We start from the raw sequence: 27,854 nt of genomic DNA, 5'->3' as shown, positions 1-27,854 counted from the left end.
CACATTCTGCTTCTCTTTCTTTCCCTTTCTTTCATCACAACGCCTTGGTAAAGTCGCGTAAGTGATCAAAATTAACATAAATCATTATTAGTTATTAGGATTTGCTCTAAATTACACTGTGACTATCGCACCAGCCCCATCTGCCGCCCCTGCTCTCACAGCAATAGATTGCAGATAAAATAAATGTCCTTACCCCATTAGAAGGTTCCTGTCTCTGTAGCCAAAAGCCAAACAAAAGCAATAAATACCGGGCTTTTTCTCTCCACTATTCAGCTGTGACTCTTTTCATCAGCTCTTCTTCTAGAAAAGCTCGATAGCTGCCTGAAAATATTGCATTTTATATCACCAAAGGGCGATTAATATTGCATTAACTGTATTTAACATTTTTTTTAAGCGCGAGTACTCTACAATGAGTTAGTTTCCATTAAGTACAGGGGGTATCAGAACTACTGCAAACCACTTAAGATATCCGTATAAACACATTATTTGTCTCACACTTTGTATTTTTACATATATGTAATGTTAGAGTGTAGCGCGCGATGTTTGAAGTAGAAGAAGCCGTGCTAATGGTCTGCTTAAAGGATTCAGACGCTGACTGGAGACAGCAAGATCCCTGCCTTCATTAAATGTTTATTGTCAACACTTGGAGGGGGCGGGGGTGGGGGGGTGGGAAGAGACTCGTGCAAGAGAATTTCCAAGGCTGGAAATTGTCAACACTTTGTTTTATTCTGGTCATGCCTACAAAAGTTTGCATGCGTTATGCTGCCCTGAAGCCAGGCCTCAGAGCTACCAAACTTTGGTTTGCAATTCGATTTACCTAATCAATGCAAGGAGTCTGCCTCTCTTTCTCCTGCATCCCTCCTTCGCCACTTCTCTCCAGGCTTCCTTACTTTCCCTTCTCTTTTTCCTATCCTCCCTAAATCGGAGAGAAGCGACCTCCTGGACACTCGTGTTGGGGGCAGGGGATGGGAAGCAGGCGCTCCTCGCCCCAACTCTGGGGCTCAGGAACTGAACACTGGTCCCTCTACTTGAGCTTAGCCAGCACCTCTAGGGCCCAAAAATTTCATCCTCCGTGTTTCAATCCAGAACTCCACAGAATCCTCCGGGACGAATGCCGAGCGGCCAGCCTTCCTTCCGCGCCTGGTATAAATTCCTCCCTAATAAGGTCAAATTAGTAGCAGGTCTTTGCTGGGTGCATCCTAACAGCAAAACAGAGACCGAGTCTTTATTGCTCCCCGTTCTTTTACAAAAATGTCGACCAGTTTTGAAAGTTTTGCGGTGTTTAAGACGTCTGTTGACTTTAGGCAGACGGTGGGGAAGGAAGTCTTTTTAATCTCTGTGAGAGACTGGTCCATTGCCCTATTCTCGCAGGACGCCCTCAGAAGCACTTACAGGGTGGGAAAGAATATTCTGGGGGCGCTTAATTATCAGCTGCTGAACTCCAGCGCAATTCCCAGAGGTGATTCTGCCCACGCACTGCGCATGCGCTAGCTTGGCGGGCCGGGTGCACGTCCGGAGCGCGCCGGGTCCGCCCGGCGCTCCCAGCGGTCCGCGCCCTGCCGGTCACGCCTGCGCACGCGCGCCGGACGCCGGGGACTCGTTCGTTTGACCTGCTCGGGTCATCCACACGGCCTGGCTGAGTCCCGGCCGGGGCGCGTGGGCGGTGGCTCTCCCGCCGTCCGAGAGGAGCTGCGGCCTCGGGCATCTGGAAGCCTCGGGACCCGGGTGGCGGCCGGCGGCGGAGGGGCGCAGACTCAGCGTACCCTGGGCGCTCGGCCGCGGCCCGCACACCTCGGACGTTGGGATGCCTCACGCGGAATGCCCGGGTGGAATGAGTGTTTCTAGGGAGAACGGGGACCTTGCCTGGTTCCGGGGAGAGTGGGTCCCCTCCGGGCTGCAAATTCTGACACAATCAGCTCTGCCTGAGGTTTGAATAGGTCCCCGCCAATGCGCCCGCTGCAAAGTTCAGCGGGAAGGCGGACAAGATGCCGTAGGGGGCTGGAGGGGAGGGAGCGGCATCACGGGGCCGCCTCTGAAATCACTCCCGGAGCGAGAGGAGCGTTTGTCCGCTCGCGTTTCGATGCCCTGCGGAGCCACGGGATTTCGAGGAGTGGGGGAGGGAGGGCTGCCAGTCTCCCACCAATCTGACTAGACAATTAAGAAAGTTTTTAATTAGCTTCTTGTTATCATTCATTTTATTAATTTCCAGAACTCTCAGGCCATGAATTATTCAAAGGACAAACCGACCCGAGCCGTGCCGGGCGCCCCCGCCGCACGTTCGCGGCCTGGCTCGTGCCTCGCCGCTTGCCCGCTGCCCCGCGAGGGCTGGAGGCGGCCCGGCCCCGCCAACCGCGGTGGCACAAAGGTTTGATCAAATATTAAATAACGTAATTATTGCGACAAGACTTATCTCGCAGGTGGGAAAGAGGTCCCCCCGTGAGATTTAGAATTTGGCTGCTATTTTTAAAAAATCAATTAAGCTTGCGTTATCCTTTGAAACCCAACTCTCAAGGACTGGGGCTAAGACTGCAGCGGCAGGAACACCCATCGGCTCACCCAAACCAGAGTAATTGTGATCATCACCTTTGTCACCTCGCTGGCCGCCATGACCTTTTGAATGGGGTGGGGAACGCTGCTTTTAGCCAGGTCAAAAGTCACAGTTCCAACTTCAAGGATTAGAGAATGAAAAGCCCACCCAAGTGAAAGACGGGGTAGGGATGCTGCAGATAAGATTGGCAGGAGAGACCAGGGCGACAGGGCAGGGAGTTGAGGGCGGGAGCTGGCCAGATGAGTCCTGGACCCAGGGTACCCTGTCCTCCTTTGGCGCAACCTTGTGTAGGAACGGGACCGAAGTCATCTTAATATCACAAGAAATTAAACATCGATAACAGTCACGGCAGTGAGTGCCTACGGTTTATTTATGAGTGTAATAGAAGTTGAGAGCAATTTCAGAACACGCATTAAACAAAAATCTATTCAAAAGTTAGTTGAAGCGTCTTAAGGACATCATTATCTAGACCGACACAAGGAGCGGGACCCAAAACTAGAACTGGGTAAGAGGAAATTTAAAACGAATGGATGACTTAAACGTAGCAGATGCATTTTATGTTTACTTTTCTTTTACCCTTCCTACTCCACCTCCGCCTGGATTTCCTGAGAGGCTGAAATGCAAACACAGCACAATTTTCCCACTCTCTCCAACTTATTTTGAGATTATTTAAAAGAACCACCCACTATCCCACTCAACGACTGGTGCAGGAATTCGCTTGAAGTTCTGCTCTTCAGAACCAGAAAACTTTGAAAGGTTAACTACCACTGAGTAGCAAGCCATAGCACTCTCTCCAGGAGGACATTTGTTTGCTTGTTTGTTTCTTAATGGATTGACAGTTAAAGGTATCTTAGACTAGTCTTATTATTCCTTGGGACAGTACACAGATTCACTTACTAGAGGGCAAGGCATTTCTTGTTTTGCACAGTTTCCTACTATGTAAAATAGGAAACTCTGCAAAGCCTGTATTTTCATGATCTGTTTTATTAACATAATATTGTCTTCTTTGTATTTGGTAAAGATTTTACTTAATACAGAACAATGCTCAGGTTCTTATTACATACATTGATCATCATTATATAATACAAATATATCTGTCTGCAACATTTCTGTTTGGGGCAGACTGATTAAAAAACAGCCTTTGTAAATCTGTTTATTTGTTCATTCCTGGTTTTCCAACAATGAGATCTGGTTATATTTTTCTATAAAATAACATTAAAAAAACATGCATTTTATTTAAAACTTTGATGACATTTCAAGTTAATAACAGAAACAAATCAATTTTGATGGAAGAGATCTATTTTTAAAAATACCTCTGCTTTTTTTAAAAAAACATTAACAACTGTTTAAAATCACAGCTTTTAAAATGTACTTTTTTTTGAACATCAAGCATTTTGTTTCACAGATTTGCCAGTGAAATTAAAAAGATTTGGCTAAAGTGGGATGACTTCAGAAGATATAAGCCTAGCTATTAAGAAACTTGATACATTTGGCATCTGATCTAGTCCCAGGTCACCAATAGGGAATCTCTAATCCCTCCGGAGCAGTAGGTGGCACACTAAAGTTCCAAATGAACAGAGGCATTTGACACCATGGCTGGACAGATCAGTGGATGGTTTTTATTTATGTTAACCTCCAAAGAAAAGTTATTTAGTTACAACATCTTCTTTGAAACTTTTTTTTTTTTTAGGCTAGAACGATACATATAAACCTCCAAATGCCTCTGCCCCTGAATCCTGATTCAAATATTTTGAAGGTGCCTGGCTATTTATTACCTTCCACCTCTCTGAAGTGAGGGCTGTGCTTGAAGAGATTCTGCAGTTAGAAGAGGAAAAAAAAACAAAAAAACTTTGATAAACACAGACAACTAATATAGAATTCATTTTATTCAAGAGCACCACTTTCACATGAGTTATCTTTAAGTGAATTCTGATTCAGCAGAAAAATACATCATTCTCATCCTTTCCCCTCTTTTCGCACCCGCCCCCCAACTTAAACATCCTCCCCTTCCCTGTATTTTTGGTTGAATTGAGTCTCATTTGTTGACCGGCTCTACTGGGACTTGGCCCAGTATAAACACAAAAATGCACCCAAATCATAAAACTGTTCTTCTTTCAGTTATGTTTTATTTGTAACTGTACTGGGACATATCTCTCTGTTGTATTTTGGTGCACAAAAGTGGTTCTGATAAGGGAGGAGGGAAAGATAATAGAGCAAAGACATAACCAAGGAAAAAGCTCAGCAGACATCCATGGACAGGTAGATCAATCCGTGAGGCATTTCAGGATTAACACTGGCAGTTTGTAACCACTGTGTGAGTGTGTGCGTTCAAGAAAATATTTACAGTAATCTTCCTTTTTTCCTTTTCCTCTAAATTCAAGAATATGACAAGAATGTTGTGTTTTCGGTGAAAACAGGCAGTCGACTGTGAAATCACACTATCCACAAAACGGTCTATCAGAAAGCTAGCCCAGTTTAGTGCTCAGTTTCAAATGCATAGAATGTTTGCGCTGCAAACAATGATATACAACGTAATTAAATAAATAATGCCTAACCAGAGTGAGATCTAGTTGTGTTTCTTCCTGCACCTTTCAGATCATGCATGGTTTCACTCTTTCTTATCTGTTCTCAGTTTTTTAGTTCTTATTAAAGGATGGTAATAAACCATCTCCACCCAGTCAAGATCAAGGGTGTCTTGTGCACCAAGCAGGCATTTTACCTAACCACCTTCAATTGTTTTCTCTTTTTAATCCATCAGCAGTTCATAAAGTACCTTGATTATTACTATGAAATACTATACATGATTTTCTATTTGGGAGACTGATAGTGCAAATTAAAGTTCTTGCTACCCAACATTTATCCCCAGCAATAAATTACTTTTGGATAGTAATAATAATGAAACAGTTGTTCTGCTTCCCCCCCTCCCAACATGCAGACCCTTTTGAAAGAAATGGAGGGCTTTAAACCTGTCTTTCTCTCATCTGGGATTTAGCTGATTTTCTCACAGCCAAGTCCTGCTCCAAGTGAAAGCAGAATCTTCTCACTATTTCAATGATTTCATGTTCTCCAAAAGAGAAGGGGACCTAGAAGAGTAAGATGGGTCTTGATCTGTGGAGAAAACGGGTCAGAGTATCTCTCCTACTGTCTGCTACCCCATCAATCTATTTGAATCAATAGAGAGAAAAAAAACAAACAGTAGTTTAAAATAAGCCACTTAGAAAAATAAATAAAAGGGCAAGCACGTTCTATGAGTGGAGGGAAAAGCTTATTTTGAAATGGTCTGTTTTCTAAATCTTAGCAATAAGAGCACATATGGAAAGAGAAAAACCTGGCTTCAATTGTTTTATTTTCCTAAATAAATATTTATTTCAGAGCCTCTAAAATTCTGCTTCTTAGTCAGCTCTCTCCCTAAAGACCCTCACCGACCAATCAGGCCACAGGAGTATATAGGCTGGGTCACTGGAAAACTTGGATTTCACCTAAACAAGCAGCCACTACCCCCACCCACCTCCTTCCTTTCAGCTGGCCTCCCACTTCCTTTCTGGCAATGGAGAGCAGTCACCGGAGGAGTCTTATTGAAAAAGAAAAAATAAATCAAAGAGGGTTTGGATGGGGTGTAAGACTTAGAGAGAAAATTAAACACGGAGACAGAACAACTAGCTTTGCTACCCAGAATTTCACCTTCGGGTTCGTTTGGTTTTTTGGTCTTTGACTCAGTTCATGTGCGTAAGGTTGGGGCGGTGGTAATAATTGTGGTGCTCTTTTTTTCTCTTCCTTAGGGTTGTGGGGTGGGGGGGGGGGGATGGAATGAAGCTGCAGAATACGGCTCTCTGGAGTTACATTTCTAAAGTATTTTTTTTCTTTGCTTTTGTTCTGTTTTGTTTTAGTTTGTCTTTATTTGTCTAGTTTTTGGTGGTTGGTAGGTTTTTTGTACATTGTTCCTTGGTCCCCAGGATATTCTGATAAGTGTCTCTGGTCAAAAACAGTCCATTTCCCTACCCTTCCCGTCTCCCCCCACCCTCACCCCAAGAACCATCCTGCTCCTCAAACCCCCTTCTCCAGTCTCCTCTTTCCTTCCCCCCACTGCTCCTCCCCCAAGTGCTCCCGCTTCACGTCCAACCTACTCTCCCGCATACACACTGGGCACCCAGTCCTTTAGGCTGGGGAGGGTAAGGACGGGGAGAGCAGAGGGGAGGTGGAGAAGGAGCGCTCGAGGAGGGACTCCTCAAATGCAAGCAGGATAACGGCCGCTGTAAATCCGGGGGAGGGGGGGTGATGGTGGTAAGCAGGCTCGGGGAAGGCCCCCCTCCCGGCAAAATGCCCCCAGCTCTGCCCCGCCCGGTCCCTCCCATCTCCCCCCCCTCAGTAAGTGGCGGAGAATTTCATCCGCTTCTGCTTCTGTCTCTGGTTGCAAAACCACACCCGCACCACGTTCTTTTTGAGGTCCAGTTTCTCGGCGATGGCGGCGATCTTCTCGGACGAGGGCCGGGGCTGCACGGCGAAGTAGGCCTCAAGGGAGCGCTTCTCGGGCGCGGCGATGGAAGTCCGCTTGCGCTTCTTCTCGCCGCCGTTGAAGAGCTCGGGCTTGTTCATTTTCTCGCGCTGCGCGCCCTCGGCCTCCTCCAGCCACGCCTGCAGGATGGGCTTGAGCGCGATCATGTTGTTGTGCGAGAGCGTGAGAGACTCGAACCTGCAGATGGTGCTCTGGCTGAGTGAGCCCACGCCCGGGATCTTGAGGTTGGCCAACGCCGAGCCCACGTCGGCCTGCGTCACGCCCAGCTTGATGCGCCGCTGCTTGAAGCGCTCGGCGAACGCCTCGAGCTCGCGCGGGTCCGTGTCCGAGTCGCAGATGGACGCCAGGCCCGCCGCGCCCACCACGGCAGCCGCCGCCGACGCCGCCGCCACCTGCCCGGCCGCTGCAGCCGCCGCCGCCGCCGCCGCGCCGTGGTGGGCCGCCGCCGCCACCAGCCCCGGGTGCGGCAGCCCCGACGGCATGTTCATGGCGGCCGCCGCCGCCGGGTGCGACAGGTGGCCCAGGCCGTGCATGTGCGGGTGCGGGTGCGCCGAGCCGCCCAGCAGCCCGCCGCCCGGGCCCCCGCCGCCGCCCCCCGGGCCACCGCCGCCGCCGCCCCCAGGGCCGCCACCGCCGCCTCCAGGGCCACCGCCGCCGCCGCCCCCCGGGCCGCCGCCCCCCGGGCCGTCGTGGGCGCCGCCGCCCGCCGCGCTTGCGCCGCCCGCGCCGGCCATGAGCGCGAGCGAGGGCGAGGAGATGTGATCCAGCAGGTCGCCGGGCTCGAGCGCCTGGTGGTGGTGGTGGTGGTGGTGGTGGTGCGCGAGCGGCACGGTGGACGTGGACGTGCAGGGCACGCTGTTCATCGTGTGGTACGTGGCGTCCGGCTTGAACGGGTGGCTCTTGCCTTGGGACACGGCGATGTCTACAGCCGCCAGCGCCTCGGCCCGCGCCAGCAGCGTTTCGTCTAGGCTGGCGAAGAGGTTGCTCTGCAGCTGCAGGCGACACAAACCAAACCAAAAAAACAAACAAACAAACAAACAAAAACACAAAACAACAACAACACAAAACAAACCAAAAAAAAAAAGCAAAAACACGAAACAAAACCACACAAGCCAGAAAGCACAGCGAGCCAAAGGCAACACACAAAGCAACCAAAATAATAACAACGGGAGTGGGGATAGTGGAGACCGGGAAAGACAGAATAGGGACACATTGGGGACGAGATAGGGAGTCAGATGAGAAGGGACAGGAGTGTGAGGAGAGGGGGGCAGATGCAGAGGAGAGAGGGACATGGGGACACATTCCGGGGACGGGCGTGAAAGACGAAAAAGGAGGGGGAAAGAAGAAGAAATGAAGATGTAACTCGCAGCCGGGGACCCGTGTCACGCACCCGAACACGAACAGAGACCGCCTTTCCAAGGCATGAAATCAACAGAGAAAGTGGAGGGAAGTCGAGAGACCTGGCCCCAGCGCTCCCCACTCCGATCGCCGGCGCCCGACACGGAGGCGGAGGCGACGGGAACCCGACATTAAGCGCCACGGTACAAAGCCTGCCTCGCAGCGGGATTCTTCTAAAAATCCCCGCCCGCGCATCCCCGCACTGGGATTTGTGCACACATCAGCACCCGACATGCAGCGTCTCGGAGACGGGAAGGGGGCGGGCGCGCGGGCCGGGTCCGCGGGCTTGGGGCGCTTACCGGCGGCGTGGGCAGGCAGGCCCGCCGGATGGCCTCGGAGCTGGAGTGCAGCGACGGGTACTTGTGCTCAGGGAGCGTGGGGTGCATGGCAAAGTGAGGCTGCTTGCTGTTCATGGACATCATCTTGATGGCTTAGCATGTAAATCCACAAACACTCCGAAAGTCCGCGGGAAAGTGCGCACGCCGGCTCCCCCGGCCTCCCTTCGGAGGCTGCAGCCGCGGCGGCTGGCGGCGCGGAGGCGGCGCAAGCGCCGGGGGCCGCTGATGCTTCTGCCGCCGCCGCTCTCGCCCTGCGCTCCTTTTGACCGCGCAGATCGCCGCGCACCGGCCTTGCGATCCCACTTCTCCGCGAGCTCTAGCCCCGTGCGCCGACGGGATGCACTCCTCTTACACCTGAGCCCCAATTCTCGCGGCCGGTCCGGGGAGCTCTCGCGAGAGCTCGCGGGCCAGCCGCGCTGACAGGCATCAGCTGTCTCCGTCTGTCTGACGCGCGCTCTCCCTCTCGGCGGCGCCGTGCGTCTGCGCGCGCGCACGCACTCGCCGGGCCGCGACCGGCGCGTGGGAGCCGCTCTTATAGTGACCACCAGCTAGGACAGCGCAGGTGATGCACCTGTAGCTACCCGGACATGCGCACTGAACGCCTCACCTTTCCCATCGCGGGTGTGGAGAAGATCAAAAGGGCCAGCTATTGTCTGAGGGTAGGCACCTTTCAAGGCGGAGAAAGACAAGAGGCTCGCTGGCCCCTAGGTGGTTTCCCTCCCTCCTCCACGCCCGGACCCAGATTGCCAGCCCTGAATATATGCGCATCACTCGGGAACACCTCCTCTTGGGGACGTCTAACAAGCTGTTATATAATGTATACAACTGAGCATTTGTATGTTAAATTATGCCCGCGCGTTCCTCTGTATACAGTATAAATAACACAGAAATGCAGAAGGTGCTGTCTTTTGCTGCAAGAACCTGTTTCTTTTCATGGTTTATAAATAGGTTCCTGGAGAATAATCGCGGTGACAGACATTTGTTTGAAGCAGTCAGCTGGTATTAATTTCCATATAATTTAATTTCCTCCGCACACTTCGTTGTTGTTGTTGCGAATATAACTGTATCAGGCACCGACAGTGACAGCCACTTAGGAGCCACAAGGAGCCTGTGCTTTCTACCAGGCAACGGCTGTTGAAATGAAATTGTGCATTTCTCTTATTGTTTGTCTGCTTTAACCGTGTACAAACCCACATTTCAAACGAGCTCCGGGTGATCTGAGGCTTCTTGTAATCAAAAGGAAAAATAGTTTACAGGGTGTAGTTGGGATCCTTACCTCGCTTCAGCGTACACACACACACACACACACACACACACTCACACACTCACACACACACTTCATGTTGGAAACTCCAGGAAAAGGAAATTGCTTCAGAGAAAAGGGGATAAGGTATTGAAGAGAACTTTATTTTCCCTTACCTCGTGTTGGATTGTTTGCCTCTTTCTCTATGCATCTATCTATAAATAGATGTATATACACACACATTTTTTTTTTCTTCAATAGGAGACAGAAGCCAGTTTATAGAAAAGCATGACTAAAAAATTAATTCAAATAACTTTAAAAGAACCGGACTCGAGCTCTGTTCCAACCTTTAATTATTTTTATTTTATTATTGTGAAATCAAAACGTAAGAGGAATAAATCAATTAGCTAACCTGCTATATGGTCCTTATGTGGCAGACAGATCAAGGGGCTCCCGGGGAACCCAGTTCAGGTGCCCGAGTCCCCAGGGACTCAGCGCTTGCCCTGGGTGATAATAACAGCCCAGATGTTATCGCATCTGCGGCGAGAGTGCTGGATAGTGGCAAGGGGCTGCTTGTGGGAGGCAGAGATCAGAGAGATAATCTTTCCAGTCTGTCTCACACCAAGGAGATCTGTATTTCCACCAAAGATTAGATTCATTTCTATAAGCCTAATTTGCGTTCGCGTGGATCTCTTTGGATAAACGCGAGCGTGTTTAGCGGACCCATTCACTACTCACAACCCAAGAACAGCCCACAGGCGTCACCAGGGCTTTTTTCCTCTCTGTCTTTTCCCTCTATCTTTCTCTCTCCCCCACCCCCTTGCAGCTCGAGAGGGGAGTAAGAAGGATGCTCTCTTGCTAGTGTGAGAAGGAACCTTGTTTTCATCCATTACGCGGTCCCCTGGGACTGCTAAATGCAACTTTATCTCTACGGGGAATGGACGGCGAGCAGGACATCGCTGGAGGGAGCGAGTGAGTCTACGGTAGTCGTCGCACCGGGTGTCCAGGCTTAACTTAATCCTTCCTGACACCTACGGCGGCGGTTCCCTGAGCTATTCTTCGGGGGTGGGGGCGGGGAGGTGGGGGTGGAGGAAGGACCTCGCAGAGGAGGAGCGCCTAGATCCTGTCTCCCCACCGCCCCCCCCCCCTCCCAGGGAAACAGTGGCTTTTAGGGACCCCGAAGAATGCAGGGGAAACAGACATTCAAATAGCACTGGTTTGGGGCTACATGGACCCTGCGTTGGTGGAGGGGAGGGGCAGTGGTGGCGCCTGAGTCCCCAGAGCCCATCTCAGTTTACCTTCCAACTCTTGAGAGGGTACCGACTAACCCACTGGTAAGTCCCTGGCCTGAGGGCAAGAGTTCACCATCTTGTTGAGATTCCGTTCCTAGTTCACTTGAGTGAACTGGCCCAGTTGGGGGTGGGGGGCAGATCTTTGCCCAGAGTATCTCACTTTTCTCCAGGGTTGGGTACAATTACCAACTCACTACCCACCCCTCCCAGTAATGGATTGGAAGCCCATTTAGAGCACATCTGTGTGTACCCTGGCACTTAGGAAAATACCCCCATAGAACAATACATGTGTGTAAGAAGGAAGAGAAGTCAGATGGGAAGGGCTGGGAGCAAAAGGGAGTTCAGCAAGCCAGGGTCATTGGGGTGGGGGGCGGTGAGGAGGGGGGCCAAAGGGAAGATCACTGAAGGGGTCGCCTCTCTAGCTAAAAAGGGATGCAGATTCAAACAGAAGGGCCTGTTGTCCTCAGGTAGAGCTGGATATCTTGATTCCAGACAGCTTTTTCTCTGAAATCATTTATTTCATCCCTCCCTCATTTACTTTCTACCCTACCTTCCTTCCTCAAATACTTGCTGAGCACCCATCTTGGCCAGGGCAAGACATTGGAGATTAAATGAAGTACAATATTCAGGTATCTGCCCTCTAGGCAGCCTATGAGAGTGGGGTAGCTACAGGTGAATGGGGTGTTTTTTGTGGTCCAGGGCAAGACCAAGGTGCAAAGACAGGGAGTTGGTGGGGGATGATGCTTGGGAGAATTAACCTGCCGCTTCCCTGCCGGGCCTCAGTTCCAGGCTAGAGAGTGGGAGATGGTGGTGGGTCTGCAGGCAGTTCTTGGATCTTATCAAGCCTTTCCCTACTTTCCCCAGGGCAGTGAAAAGAAAGGGTGGCCAACTGGGGCTCAGTCCATCCATGTCACTGCTTTGTTTTCCAGGTTTGGCGAGTGCAGTAACTGGATGTCCCGTGCCTGAACTAGTGATACCCACATGGGGTCAGAGCCCTGGCATAGAATTCTGGGCAGGATTTTTTTGTTTTTGTTTTTGTTTTCCTGTTTAATGACCAGCACAGATTCCCTCCTCCCCCATCTCATAGCTTTGCATTTTATCAAGAGGGAGGTAATGAATGCACAGCTATTGATTTCCAAGGAATTTCTGCCCCCAGGGACAGGGAGTCTATCATCTGGATCAGAGACACATTTCTTTCCCTCATTAATTAATTTTCTCCTCCTTCTTTGGCAGGCCCCACTTCACGTTTCCTTTGGCAGCGCCTCTTTCTCCAGCTCAGGGAGCAGACGTTGGTAGGTGGGAGTGAAGACCGGCGGGAGAGAAGCAGCGCACGGGAGGGACGGGCCGGGGGTGAATGCCCCCCGCCTTTGACCACCCCCTCCCCACATGCTCCACAGCTGCCACCCGCGGGGCAGACTTTCTCTCTCCAGAGGAGCGCGGGGACAATCTGCCCCTGCCTCCCCCCCTCCCATCCCCCGCCCCGGGGTTGAACCCGATTTATTAATCCACGTCCAGGGACGGGGATGGGGGTGGGGGCGGTCCTGAGGGATGTCCACTGGAGTGGAGATTGTGTGTGTACAAGGGGAGGAGGTCGGACCCCACGTTCTTGCCCAAACCCGGGGAGCTGGGCCAACCTGCAAGCCCGGGCGCCCCCAGAGGGAGCTCTGCTCCTCGCAGATCAGGGGTGCCCCGTTTCCGCTGGGCTCCTGCCCAGAAACTCGGCCCATTCACCGCGCAGCCAGCGCCCTGCGTGGGGGGGAAGTCGCCAGAACCCGGAGTTGGCCGGCTTCCGAGGCCTCCTGGCTTGTCTTCAGCGATGAGGCTGAACTGGTCAGCAGGGAAGTGGCAGGCCTAGAATTGGGGGGTCGGGATCGGTCCTTGGAGGAGGGAATGCACTTGGGCCTCAGATCCCCTCCCCCTCCGACACCGTCTGTCCGAAGGGTGGGACAGAGGAGGGACTCCTGCCGGACTTTTGCTTCCCCTCCGGGCGGCGGTGCGAGCGCCAAGCCTGGGCTGCTCTGACCCAGGGCCTCTCTACCCCTCGCGCATCCCGGCCCAGCCCTCTGGCCCGCCCGGCCCGCTCTGCCAGCCAGGCCGTCCTGGGCGGTTGCCCAGTCCTGTGCCAGCCCCGAGGCCCAGCCCAGCTCAAGGCGCGAGTCCACAGCCAGGCTCTCGTTGCGAGAGCATGTAGATTTCCCGAAGGCCTCTTCCTTCCTTTCTACCTCCTCTCCCACCTGCACCCAGGCCGCTTGTCTCGCTCGGTCCCAAAAGGCCGTGGGTGAGTTATTGAGGCCCGTGATGATCAGCTCCTGTAAAGCTCCGGGCTAGGACCCGCGGCGGAGGTTCTCGAGGAAGCCGATGGATAACCCACTGCTTTCATTTCTCTGGCCGTTTAATTCAAAGGCAACGTCCGTTGGGAACATTGCGACCACCCCACTCTCTTGATACACTTGAGACCTGGGTGATAAGGCAGTAAAGTTCACTGTTGGTCATTATTACTCTTGGCCGTTACATTTGTAGATATCTATGTATATATACCTCCACCCTAACCCCTCGGTGGACTTAAACCCACCTACCTTGTGAAAGCCCTAAGGATGATGCATGACCACGTCTCCGTCCTGACAGGGGCCGGCCTTCCCCTCCCGCTAGTTGCCAGAACCAGTTTCACTCTCCGAGTGACAAGGGTGGGACCGCTAAGCTTGGTCACAGGGCCCCTGGGGTTTAGGTCCCAAGGGAAGCAGACCTCCCCCGCCCCGGCCCCTTCCGAAAAGGGAGATCGCGCTGGTCAGAGAAGGGGCTTCGAGGTCTCCTGGTTAAGAACAGCAACGAACCCATCAACTCTACAGTAGACACCCGCTTCCCTGACCCCATGCGACGAGATGGAAGTTGTGTCGCCTTCCTGTCCCCGGAGAGCCGCCGGCGCAGCGCTCCTACCAGAACGCGCGCTCGCGCGAGCTAAAGAAAACCGGAGCACCCCAGCCCCCGGCGAGTGCAGTTCCGGGGACGGAGAGACTAGCGCCCATCGCACTCCGCAGGCTCGGCTCTGACTGCAGGAGCGGGATTCCCAGGAGGGTCCCAGCGCCGCGGAGCAGAGCGCTAAGCCGAGTGCGCACGCCGAGGTGCGGAGCTGGGTCCTGTCGCCCGGCTCCAACGCTCGCCCGCGCCGTCGTCAGCCGCCCCTCCTCCCCGCTGCCTGCACAAATCAAAGCCCCTTGCGAGGGACTGGGAAATAGTTGCCTTGTCATGTAACACATTGCCCTGATTTATTATAAAATTTTAACGAAATCATGCATATTTTAACAGTCTTTAATCACTGCATGAAAATTTAATTCATGGACTGTAGCGCGTTTAAATAAATGAAGTGTTAATTCATTAGGATTAATTAATTTGTTAAAGGATTGTGTGCAAGGTTAAGGTGGAAAGAAAACTCTTTGTTGGTTTCGCGGATTAATCGCCAGGTTTCGCGAGTAGTAATAAAATGAAAGGAATCCTCAGCGCGTGTCCCTTCTTTGGGTGGATCCTGAACGGGAGCCTCTGAGAGCGCCCTCAAGAGCGCGGGAAACTCGAGCTGGAGGGGCGCGGGCAGGTCTGTAGTCCCGGGAACCTGGGGGAGGTGGGGGAGCCTCACTGGCTTCGAGAATCCGGGAAGGAGGGTTTCGCCGGAACCAGAGGAAAGAAAGCGGGATCGCAGCCCAGACAGACGGGCCAGACCTCACCTCCCCACCCCCAGCACAAAGATGACCCGGTGAGTGAAGCGAGGTCGCGCCTTCCGGCCCTCGGAGCGCCAAGCCTCGGCTTAATGGACAGATGATGGCCCAGCCCTGCCACCTCCTGAGCCTTCCAGTGCCCAGGGAGTCACAGTCTCGCCGGCAGGCCGCCGGTTCTGGCGGCGAGGGCGAGCCTGGAGTCCCAGGGGACGCGCAGAGGAGGCGGACCAAAGCCAAACTTGACAGCGCAGGCTGAAGCAATCGGGAAGCCTTTGTCCATCAGGAGCCCTATTAGGGTTTCTTCAGCACCTCTTTTGAGACGTCTGAGAAATAGGCGCCCACTTGCAGGATAGCGGATACACACGCAGAAGTAGATGTTCTCTTCTGCATCAAACTCTTATCCATCCTTAAAAGACCCAATACAAACAGCACTTCGGAAGCCACCAGGTTTCCTCTCTGCTCCAGGCTATCCCGGGTGCAGACACTTTTGTACTCACCAATGTTATATAAGAATTAGAGTGGACCAGACCTAGGTTCTCTTTGGTATATGCCTATGTGAAATCCTTGCCTTAGGGTATTGGATCTTTACATCCTCAAATTATGTGTCACACTAGGCGCACACTTCTACACATTTGGGTAATCCAACTAACATTAGAGAGGATCTACTTCCTGTTACGGAGAAGCAATGGCAACCCACTCCAGTACTCTTGCCTGGAAAATCCCATGGATGGAGGGGCCTGGTAGGCTGCAGTCCATGGGGTTGCTACGAGTCGGATAGGACTGAGCGACTTCACTTTCACTTTTCACTTTCATGCATTGGAGAAGGAAATGGCAACCCACTCCAGTGTTCTTGCCTGGAGAATCCCAGGGACGGGGAGCCTGGTGAGCTGCCATCTGTGGGGTCGCACAGAGTCGGATACGACTGAAGCGACTTAGCAGCAGCAGCAGCAACTCCCTGTTAAGACAAAGCAGACCTAGGAATGTACTTAGTTTCAAGAAGTGGAGCTTCAAAGGCATTCTAGACTGCCTCTGTCATAGCAGACTGATCAACCAAGCCTAAGCTTCAGATGGGTTCTTAAAAGAAAACTGCAACTTAATAGATGCTTCCTCTCTGAGTGGGGTTCCGAGAATTAGGCAATAAATGTTCACTATGCACTCTGAGATCATTGCTTAAAAGGTTTTCTCTCTGCCAAGTATTATTAAAAGGATCGGGTTACATCATGATAGGCAAAGACTGTGGTAGGACTCCCTAGAATAGGAACAGAGACCTTCTTATGAGGCCTCAGGAAACCCTGCTATAAAAGGCCAAACTCCATGAAATGAAACTGTTCTCTACTTACGTCATTCACAGGTACAAAAATGAGGGGGGTAAATTCTAGTGCATGAATTACACTTTGAATAATTGAATACCATTCAAGTATATAGAAACAAGTTCCTGAAACAGCTTAAGAATCAAGACCAAATTTCTTCCCTTGTTCAGCGGTACCATTAGAGGTTTCAAACCAGTGTAAATATGAGTTTATAAGAACACACAGCAGATTTGATATTAAGAGGCTATATATCTTAATGTCTGCCATTTTAGGTCTCAGTTGATCCATTAAAACAGGAAAAAGACATGTAATTTTGGATGGGATAGAGATTTTAAAAATTAAAAGATAAACACTAAAGGTCATGTCAAAAAAATACCTAGCATCTTGCCACATTTGCTTAGCCATAGCATTTTAAAGAGATGAGCAGTCAAAAGGTACTGTTTTTATAAGGACATGAAGTGATGTGTCTTTTCCCTTTACCACTTGCACATCTTTTTCAAACATAGCCTTAGTGCTATTTTGAAATTCATCTAAATGTCAGAGTTAATGTGAATCTTTATAAACTTAAAAGTGGCACACACACAATCCCCATCACTGAGCTTCCATTTAGGAGCAGCCTTAGATCCAGGGCACAGGCAGGAGTTAAATGCTACTTGAAAAGAAACATGCTAATACTTCCAAAATACTACTTTAAAAAGAATCCTTGGAAATTTCAAATCCAATCATCCTTTGGCCTGCAAATGTGAGCTCCCATGCATCTGATGCTTGAGGGATGAAGACTATAAGCTCTGGAGTCTGAGGCCCAGCTCCAGGACAGGGTTCTGAGCCCATTCTAGCTGTGTGATCACTAATTCTCAATTCACTTATTAGTAAACTGGAGAAAATTCTTGGCTCACAGAGTTTGAAAAGATTACAGAAGACAGAGGCTAGCAGAGTACTTGGTATCAATAAAAGGTAGTTTTTGTTTGTTTTGAGTGTGTATATACAATAGATATATTTTAAAATGGGACTGGGCCTCCCTGGTGGCTCAGTGGTACAGAATCCGCCTGTCAATGCAGGAGGCTCCGGTTCAATCTGTGGGTCAGGAAGTTCCCTTGGAGAAGAAATGGCAACCCACTCCCGTATTCTTGCCTGAAAAATCCCATGGACAGAGGAGCCTGGTGGGCTATAGTCCATGGGGTCATAAAAGAGTTGGACGTGACTGAGTGACTAAACAACAAAATGAGACTACCATATCTGTCATGACATTTGAAATTATGGTAAAGAGGTTAGGAGTACAAAAGTGTCATTAAAGTCAAATCCTGCAGATTATTTCCTTTAATTGAGTAATGTCAGGTTATTTTAATATGATACATGAGATAGTGTTTTGGAGAGGATGAAGCAGTGTTTCTGAAGCAGCTGGGAAATACTCCAGCCCAAGAGAGACACCCTCACCCCCATTAGGCATTAGTCAGTTAGGCTACACACTCTGCATTTCCATGACACAGTGTCAGTTTGTATTAAAAACTAACACACTCTTGGTGAAAAATAAAAAAAATACAGACAGAATTAGAGTGAGGTTTACCCCCAAGTTTACTCTATTCAGAAAGATTTTAGATTTCTACATTTAATAGAATTTCAAATGCATATCCACATTGTCAAAGATATTTAAATGTCAGTATCTATGAAAGTTTATCCATTAACTTAAAGATTATCAGAAAGACAAAGTCATGCAAAAATACTTATTGGAAAAAATATGATAGAACAAAAATTACACTTTACATTAAGCCTTTTGTGTGTGTGTGTGTGTGGGGGGGGGGTTCTTATTACTTCTAAAAGCAGAGGTCATGATTTTCCAACTCATAAAAATGATTTTTTTATACTTCTATGGTTTCATTGAATCCTGAGTCAATTATAACAAAGGTCAGCAAATTTCTCTGTAAAAGGCCAAATAGTAAATATTTTAGGCTTTGTGGGCCATAAGGTCTCTGCTGCAACTATTCAGCTCTGCTCTACCAGTGCTAAAGCAGTCCTATCAGATAAAATGTAAAACGTGTAGCTGTGTTCTAACAAGACTTTGTCTAGAAATACTGAGATTTAAACCTCATATCATTTTCCTGTGTTATGAAATATTCTTTGGATTTTTTTTTTTTATTTCCAAAGTTCTTTTATTAAAAAAAAAAATTAAAAATGTATAAAGCATTTTTGGTTCACAGGCCTTTCACAAAAACAGGCAAAGGCCAGAACTGGGACCACTGGCCACAGTTTGCCAACCCCTGTATAATAAGAGCAATACAATAAAAAATGCTAAGTTGTACTGGTCTTTGTAGGCTAATTCAACATGGGACAACATCAAGGATTACAGTGTTTATGACATCCTTTATTCAGTTCACATAGAAAAGCATGCAGTATTAATGTAAAACAGTACAGTATTAATGTAAAATGTTCAGTGCACATTAGATAAACAAGTCATTAACATACAAACCATTTTTAAAGGCCTATCCGGGCATACCAAACATGTTTAGAATATACCTTTTAAGAACCTAAATTAAAAATTGTGCTTAGCTCACCTATTCTCACCCTCCTCTCAACACTCTTCATGAAAAACCATCTTTTTTCTGTCCTACATAAAAGATAATCTTTTAGCCAACTGAAACTTCTTTTTCTTAAGTAAGTAAAACAGTGCAAGCAAGACTGCTACCATGCATACAGAGTTTCCATAAAGAACAGTAACATGCAAACAAGAACTTTACCACGCCAAAGAAAGCTCCCCTGGGACATAAGCGGATCAAGAACTTGGCAATGAGTGCTTTTGCACCTGTGTATCTGAAATAATGAAAAGCTACCATGTTTAATCTTCTCCAAACCCAACTGTTCCCTAACTTCTTGCTAAAGTAGGCAAATTTCTGACTTTCAACACACACAAAAAGATAAAAGAATGAAAGCTACCAGACATAAAACAAATATTTTCATACAGAAAATGCATTCTCTCTTACTAGCAACACATTTTCACAAAAACTGGACAAAACATATTGTTAACAATGCAAACATTTATGTAAAACCTAAAAAAAAAAATCAGTGAGTACTGGACTAAGGTTTGAGTGCTGTTTCTCCATCGTGGCCTTGAACAGGGGTGCCATCGCCTTCTCAGTGAATAAAAGTTAGACTATCACTAAACATAAATAAAAAGGGGCAGGAAAAATAATTTCCACCCTAGGAAGCTTTAAAGAAAAGTGTCTTATGAACAGTATTTAGACTGCACCAAAGCTTTTATTTAAGAAATCCAAATTCTGAAGACAACTGAGGCTTACTAATAGGTCATTGTATCCGAATAGATGAATCAAGATTCAAGAAAACAAAATATACCCAAACCAGACACAAAAGGAACCCTCTCCCTAACTTCTCTGGTCAAAAAAATCCCTAAATGAAAATGAAAGACTAAACTCCTCAAAATGAACAAAAGTATCCAGGGTACAGGCTAATCCACCATTCTGACTTGACACCTGACTAAAGATTATCAATTCAAAATTGTACAGAGCTTTTATGAGGGGGAAGAAAAGTAACTTTAAAACCTTATATTCCTCTCAGGACAAAAACATAAATGACATCTTTCTAATTTGTCAACTTTTAGTTGCTTTTGATGGGCTGGCATTAGAAAGGCTGCTCTGGATTTTTCTTTTTGCTGATTGATTCACATTTTTATTCCTTTTTTCAGGCACAAAAGAAGTAGACCAAGGAGACTGAAGGTGGTTATGAAGACCAGGCATCTCTGAGGACATCTTAAACAAAGATGACCCAAACCTTTGATCTTCAAATAGCCGGTTTGTACTGCTTAACAAAACACCCTGGGAAAACTCAGTCTGAAACAAACAACTTGGTGGTTTGATTTCATTGGTTCCTGGGTTCGAACTGGAATGGAGTGAAAAATCTTCATTCATTTCTTGGTCAGATGGAGAGAGGAGAAAAAAAGAATTGGGTTTCCATTCATTTCCATTTTCCAACTGATCAGTAGTTAGAGAACCTTTAGAAAGGTTTGGTTTAGTTCTTTCTTCCAACTTATCTGTTTCCTCAAGGAATTCACTGCACTGAGATGACTTTGATAACCCATCCAAGTCCAGCGACTTAAAACCGTTATTACAGGGGCTCTTGCTGTTGTCTGACTCTGACATCATCGAATCCAGCTCCGAGATTTTGTCAAGGTAAGCTGCATCCATTGATGCTTCACTGGATGTTCTTGTCCGATTCATTTCAAAAGAGCGGAGAGAATTCAACCTCTTGGATAAACATGAACCTGGTTTCTCACTCAATTTTGAAGAAATTACTCCAACACAATTTGCTATTGTGTTCTCCTCTGAGCTTTCAAAGTCCAAGCTGGGGGCATAGCTTGTGGAACAACAATCCCAAAACCCTGTCTTCGGGGAAGTAAAACACTCTGATTTCTTTTCACTCTCACTTCTATCATCTTCTGAAGAATCTTTATTACACACATTTGGAGAATCACAGAAATCATCAAACATCAATTTTCTGAGATGGTTTGACTGCTTTTTAGAACCTCCTGCTTTGACTACAGAGCTCTCTCTATTATCTGGCGTATTGAGCTGAAGACAGCTAAGGGACAAAGGAGCACAGGAAGCTGGAAGATCGTAGAGTTCTTCATCTTTGTAGGGCATGCAGTCACTTGGCTTATTTCCCCATTCTCTTTCCAGATAGGTATCCATACTTGTATCTGTCACAGTGAGCATTGTTTCCACTCGCTTCTGATACAGGTCTTGGTTCTTAGAACAATTTAGTTCTGTTTTGCTGGTGCCTTCCTGCCTGACAGAACTGCTAGAAGGTTTTGCCAGGTGAGAACTCGAGGTGGCTGAGCCAAGTTGCTTTCTGGCACCATCACCTTGGTTCTTGGATGCCATATCCTCCTCGGTGCCTTTGCTCCCCTTGCCGTCTGTAGAAAGTGCTCTCTGACAAACGGCATTCATCACTTCCTTCTCGGCACTTGAATTCTTCAGCTGTGTAATTTGAGACTCCAGTTCCTCTATATATTTATCGCTTCGTTCCAGCGCTTTCTTGAGACGATTGGTTTCACGTTCATACTGCTCTACTTTGGACTGCAGAGCAGCTACTGTAAACCTTCCAAACCTGCAAGGAATGGAAGGATAGTTAACCTTACAGTTTAAGCTTTCTTCTTTCTAAAGTTTAAGAATGCAAACTGTCTCCACCCATCCTAATTTCATGGAACAGTGACATTTCAGACTGCTTAATGAAGAGGATAAGAGCAAGGGCAGATATAGTATCTTCAAAAGAGGGTTTCCCCATTTATGTAATTACAAGCATATGATAATAACAGGAAAGACCTAATAGGACACTTCTGTGGTCAAATCATGCTAGTGCTGACAGCGAGGCAGAAACTTGCTGATGATTTCCCTCCCCAAGTGCTGGCGCTATCAATTCAGCTCATATGCATGAAGAGTTATACCCTAAAACAATGGCAAAGATTTATGATAACATTTGAACAGTGGTCCACATCTTGAAATATTTACATTCAATCATTTTCCTATCGTACAGCAGTGTTTTACAATACATTTCTTATACAATGTCACCTTGTCAAACATAAAATGCCGATTTGAAATTCAGAAATCTTAGCAGTTCCAGCAGGGAGTGGTTTTAAATACTTATTTGGACCCTTTCAATTACATCTACCCTTGATCTGAAGTTTTCACTTGGCCTTTCTGAATACTGGGCTTTAACTCATTTCAGCTCTACTTATTTTTTGGCATTTTACACAACCGTGTGGGACATCAATCTCATTTCTTCTAACTTTGAGATACAAAGTCAGTGCTTGAGGTTCCAATGTAATACACAGTAAACATTTTCAGATTTTCTGAAAAGTATAAGAAAAAGAACACAACAATAATTCACTCCTCTCACTTGGGATTATCTTGTGTTCACTATTCCCTTAAGAATGAGTACTGGGTTTGGCTCAGAAAGCAGTTTTTGAGTACCAAATGTATGGCTGGTGGTATATTTGGAGCTGATGATAAAATCATTGGTAGGACTGTCCAGCTCCAAGGGACATAAAATATCTACAATAAGTTCTATCTGATCTGGCCACCAAGGAAAAGTCCATCTTTCAGGAAACTGCTTCATAGGAGTCAATAAACATAGGTTTTATATTCTAATCCCATGAAAAATAACTTCTCTCCACAAAAGCATTTTAAAAGGCTTTTTATTAATCATTTTTTTCAATGACTTAAATAGAGATACATCTTAAAGAATTCAGGGATTGTCTGTTTGGAGCAAGGTACTTAAGAAGGTGATTTTTAAAACTTGTTTTAATCTATGGGTTTGTATTTTTCTTTCTTTTTTTCCCTAATTACAAAAATAATTAAAATTAATACAATGTACTAAGTATTAAAAAATTAAAAAAAAAAAGGAGAGGGAGTCAACAGTAACTGAGCGACTTCACTTTCACTTCTTTCATGCATTGGAGAAGGAAATGGCAACCCACTCCAGTGTTCTTGCCTGGAGAATCCCAGGGACGGGGAAGCCTGGTGGGCTGCTGTCTATGGGGTCACACAGTGTCGGACACGACTGAAGCGACTTAGCAACAGTAGCAGCAGTACCTCTTTGAGTCAACCACTGTATGTTCTATGACTCCCACTCAGCACCCATCACCTCCTCCTAAACTAAAGCCCAATTCATTCCCCAACTCTCCCCTAACATGATTCCTGCTCTTATACTAAGGGATAAGAATAGGGCAAAGGTAAATATAGACTCATAAAATCTCAGGATTAGAAAGGGCCTTAAAAGACAGGTTGCTGAATATTCATCTATTCCCTGCAATTAACTGAACTCCTAAAAAAGAGCACACTCCTTTCAACTTCTAAAAATCAAGCAGGCACCGTAACAAAAATAAAAACAACTACAATAAGTAGCCTCCTTGTTTTAAAGACAAAGTTTACAATTACAAGTGTTTGGTTAAATCAATGATGGGTGGTTTTCCTTCTTAGCCAAAGAAAAATAATTTTGGTTTGTAAAGGTGGTATTTGACAGAGCAGCAGTTTCTGCAAGAGAATTTTAAAAGGTGGATAAAGATCTTTAAGTTCATTCAGCAAAAATATATGTGGGGTTTGGAGACTTGCCTAGTTGTCTAGTGGTTAATTAAGACTGTACTTTCAATGCAGGAGGTATGGGTTCAATCCCTGGTCAGGGTCCAAAGACCCTGCACAGCTTAGTCAAAGTGCTAAGAAAACAAAACAAAACTGTGAGTTCCTGACTGTAACTAGTCTGGCATAATCAAACCCACATAATTTTTAACGGAAAAACTGTGCAGCATGTTTAGTTAATGCAAACAGCAAAAGTGACCTTCTTAAATTTGCTTACCAAGATAAAACTTCTTTTTTCTTATGCAACTTTAATAATAAAACTATCCTCAGATGAAATATCAATAACCTCAGACATGCAGATGACACCACACTTACAGCAGAAAGCGAAGAACTAAAGAGCCTCTTGATGAAAGTGAAACAGGAGAGTAAAAAAGTTGGCTTAAAACTCAACATTCAGAAAACTAGGATCATGGCATCCAGTCCCATCACTTCATGGCAAATAGACAGGGAAACAATGGAAACAGTGACAGACTTTATTTTGGGGGGCTCCAAAATCACTGCAGCCATGAAATTAAATGACGCTTGCTCCTTGAAAGGAAAGTTACGCCCAACCTAGAAAGCATATTAAGAAGCAGAGACATAACTTTGCCAACAAAGGTCCATGTAGTCAAAGGTATGGTTTTTCCAACAGTCATGTATGGATCTGAGAGTTGGACTATAAAGAAAGCTGAGTGCTGGAGAATTGATGCTTTTGAACCATGGTGTTGGAGAAGACTCTTGAAAGTCCCTTGGACAACAAGGAGATCCAACCAGTCCATCCTAAAGGAAATTAGTCCCAAATATTCAGTGGAAGGACTGAAGCTGAAACTCCAATACTTTGGCCACCTGATGCAAAGGACTGAGTCATTTGAAAAGACCTTGATGCTGGGAAAGATTGAAGGTGGGAGGAGAAGGGGACAACAGAGGATGAGATGGTTGGATGGCATCACTGGCTCAATGGACATGAGTTTGAGTAAGCTCCGAGAGTTGGTGATGGACAGGGAAGCCTGGTGTGCTGCAGTCCATGGGGTCGCATTGGACACAACTGAGCAACTGAACTGAACTGATCCTCAGATAAGGGAAAAAATCAAATCAAAATTATTTGATTTTATATCATTATTTGATTTAAAATCAAATAATTTTACTATATAGTAAGTCAGCTATTCCCATAGGATGTCCTTGGGGACTCAGTAGTGACAAATAAGGAATGTTTCCCAAAATATTAGCAGCTTCTTATTCTAGGTTTTAGCCTGAAATTCAGATATAATGTCATTTTATGATGCTATATTTGATGATGCCCCTCATTTTTTATTATTATGTTTTTTTAAAAAGTTAGTTAACAAATGTTCTGAGTTGAAGTCAAAATGATAGCCTAAGTGTATTTTTTGTATTACTTTGGAGAGAAAGCCAAAGTGCATGAGAACTAACAACAGAGGCCAGCAACAAAGCACATCTGAGAGGGACAAGCAACGAGGAGTCACTGATGGAGCTGCTGTTTTCTAAAAGGTCACTGCCCTCAATTCTCCAAAGTTCTACTTCAATACTTCATAATACTTTGAATTGTCAGACCTTTTTTCCATGCTAATAAAGACCCTGGGCTGGTGGGCAAACCAAAAGATATATATAGTGCAAGTCAATGAACTGATCAACTAAATTAATTGATCCATGTAGTTTATCTGTTTTCTGTCTCTCTTTCTCATTAGAATATAAGCTCCAGGAAAGCAGGAATCATGGTTAGCTCCCTAGAACAATCCTTGGTCACAGTAGTTTCTCATTAAATATTTCTTGAATAAATGTTATTTTCTTACTTTAAGATACATCAATGCTTTACATCAAGACAGAGCCAACACCATAGGTCCCTGGGCCTCTTTTACGTGTATTGTGAGTCACTGTATTAGTAAACTAAATGTTCCATATATCTGACTGTTTATTTCCTTTTTTTTCTACTGACACCAAGGAAAGCAAGAGAATGAAATACACAGTAGAGTTCTTATTATACAGGCTTGCTGTTCTATACTCCATTTAAAATAACTTTCCACTTTCACCTTAGGAAGAGAATGACAACACATGAGACTTCTGACATATTTTTAGCTTACCCTGCTGCTGCTGCTGCTAAGTTGCTTCAGTCGTGTCCAACTCTGTGCGACCCCACAGATGGCAGCCCACCAGGCTCCCCTGTCCCTGGGATTCTCCAGGCAAGAACACTGGAGTGGGGTGCCATCGCCTTCTCCTTAGCTTACCCTAGATACTGATATTAAATTTGGCAAAAGACAGTTTACTTGCTCATATAGAATAACAATTAGAGATGCATAACTGATGCTATACTTCCATGGAAGGAAACAATGAGGATAAGAGCTTATTTAACTTGGGTTTTAATACTTCCTTATTCTCTAATTCCAGATATTTCCAGAGTACATAACATTAAATGAATCAATGCCAAGGCAAGCTAGAGGGATTTCTAAAATCATTTACCATACTTCCTTTTCCTGAGCAAATTTCAAAATAGAGTATTTTTATAAACATTCCATTAGAGACCAAAGGCTTTGATTTTCAAAGCAGCAGTGATTTCCAAAGGCTTCATTACGTCAGAGAAAACAGAAAGCAGTTTGGGAGCCGCATCTGATATCAGAAGTATGTTTTGCTAGAATCTAAGAAGTTTAAGGGATTTTCCCTCGTGCAGCATTAACTGATGTACACGTTCTGGCTAAGGGCTCTCCTCTCCAAAAAACAACATAGGTACAAGAGTGTTCCTGTCCCTACTGGAAGTAAGAGAAACGAAAGTCCTACTGGTTTGACCTCTGCGGTATTATAACTAGAATAAGGGCATCTCTAATAATGAAAAAGTCCCAAGACCAAATTTTCTCATAGCTCATCACACAGGAGGAAAAGAATGTGTTTGAAGGGGTGAGAAGAAGTAAATATGGTAAAAGAATAAATGCCAGAACCAGGTGTGAAATGAATGAACCTCTAGAGCTCTGCGGCCATTAACGAGCTGTGAAACTTGAGTGAGTGACTTTGCCTCTCTAGTTCTCAATGGTAGCCCAAACAAAACGGATTAATGCAGCAAGCCCAGTAGGTTGCCAAGACCACCAAATTTCAGAAACATCTTCTTGAGGAACAAGAGGGGCTCTGGGGAAGTGAGCCCCTCTGCCTCATGTAGCTTTGATTTTATATCTTTTCCTAACTTGGCACCTGAGCTAAGAGTGAAACAAAGTAAAAGCAATCTTTGGATCTGGGCCAGCGTTTGTGATCCAGCCAATCTGTGACCAATCGGGTCATTTCTCTCCAAGTTTGAAATTGACTGTGCACGTGTTACCCACTTCACACACAGACAATAAAACATAGAGCTGTGCTGTGACATGACATTTTTACAGAAATGGAAACTCAAAACACAAAACTGGCCAACAAAGATGAGATGTAGCAAACAAATCGTAAAGTGATTAATGCTAGTAGTCAGTCAGTCAGTCAGCTGAGTTGCTCAGCTGTGTCTGACTCTTTGCGACCCCACGGACTGCAGCACACCAGGCTTCCCTGTCCATCCCCAACTCCTGGAACTTGCTCAAACTCATGTCCATTGAGTTGGTGATGCTAGTAGGAAAGTTAGAATCAAACGGAAATATAGAGAAGAATAGCTGACCGTAGGAATGCTGAAACTGTTGCTATTGAAGAAAACCTAGGTAAGCCAGAGGAACTGGGAAAGGCGAACTTACGGACGCAAACTTAGGAATATGACAATTTGTTGAAGTGTTAGAAAAATTACTGCCTTTATTATCATAAGCTATATGATAAGAAGGCAAGCACAATTCAAATTATTGTCCATAAGTTTTCAATAAAGAAATGACATTCCAATTCTCAATGCTTCTATATATAATTCATTGTTCTATATAAATATTAAGTACTAAATAGATATCAATTTTACTATTTTTTCATCTTTATATACATTTATAGAGATTCAATGTTTTGATAAAATTATTAAAGTTTATAGAACAATGTGATTTTTCTCACTGATTATTAAGATTGCTTTGCATGGTTTTAGGTTCAGTGGTCATTGTTATGGTTCTATACAACATGGAAAGTGAGGATTACCTGTACTAAAGTAATGCTTGGTATGTGGGAAAACCAAGTAAACTTAAGTGAGTCTCAACAATTGTTTTTTAAAGAACTATTACACATACCTAAGAAAAAATGACCCAGTCATAGAGCAAATTTTATTGTAGCGCTGCCTGGCTACATAGCTGCAGTTGCATACCTTCTCATCCCCTGACTTGCAGAGATACCAGGCAAGTATCTTCTTCACTTTAAACATGGAGGAAAGGTAGAGCTTCAGGAGAACAAAACTTCCTATTGTTCCCTTCCCTCAGTATTTTATCATAAAGCATGATGT

General features: G+C 46.1%; 2 protein-coding genes across 2 annotated transcripts in view; both read right to left on the bottom strand.

Annotated features, from left to right (window-relative positions):
- Positions 1-3,559: 3,559 nt before the first annotated feature.
- On the bottom strand, positions 3,560-10,129 carry POU4F1 (POU class 4 homeobox 1). The gene is made up of 2 exons (XM_025262710.2): positions 8,759-10,129; positions 3,560-8,053 (listed from the first exon to the last, which is right to left on the bottom strand). Exons 1-2 carry the CDS (start codon positions 8,879-8,881, stop codon positions 6,911-6,913), a joined length of 1,266 nt encoding a protein of 421 aa, XP_025118495.1. The 5' UTR covers positions 8,882-10,129; the 3' UTR covers positions 3,560-6,910.
- An 8,558-nt stretch (positions 10,130-18,687) lies between these two features.
- The window catches only part of OBI1 (ORC ubiquitin ligase 1), a 44,891-nt gene continuing 35,724 nt past the window's right edge, over positions 18,688-27,854 (bottom strand). Inside the window, exon 6 of the mRNA XM_006052219.3 lies at positions 18,688-21,464. Within this exon, the coding sequence (XP_006052281.1) occupies positions 19,949-21,464 (1,516 nt within the window). The 3' untranslated portion in view covers positions 18,688-19,948. The remainder of the gene's footprint in view (positions 21,465-27,854) is intronic.

The sequence above is a fragment of the Bubalus bubalis genome, chromosome 13, assembly GCF_019923935.1.
Source record: "Bubalus bubalis isolate 160015118507 breed Murrah chromosome 13, NDDB_SH_1, whole genome shotgun sequence".
NCBI lineage: Eukaryota > Metazoa > Chordata > Mammalia > Artiodactyla > Bovidae > Bubalus > Bubalus bubalis.
This window is presented reverse-complemented; position numbering and strand designations above follow the sequence as displayed.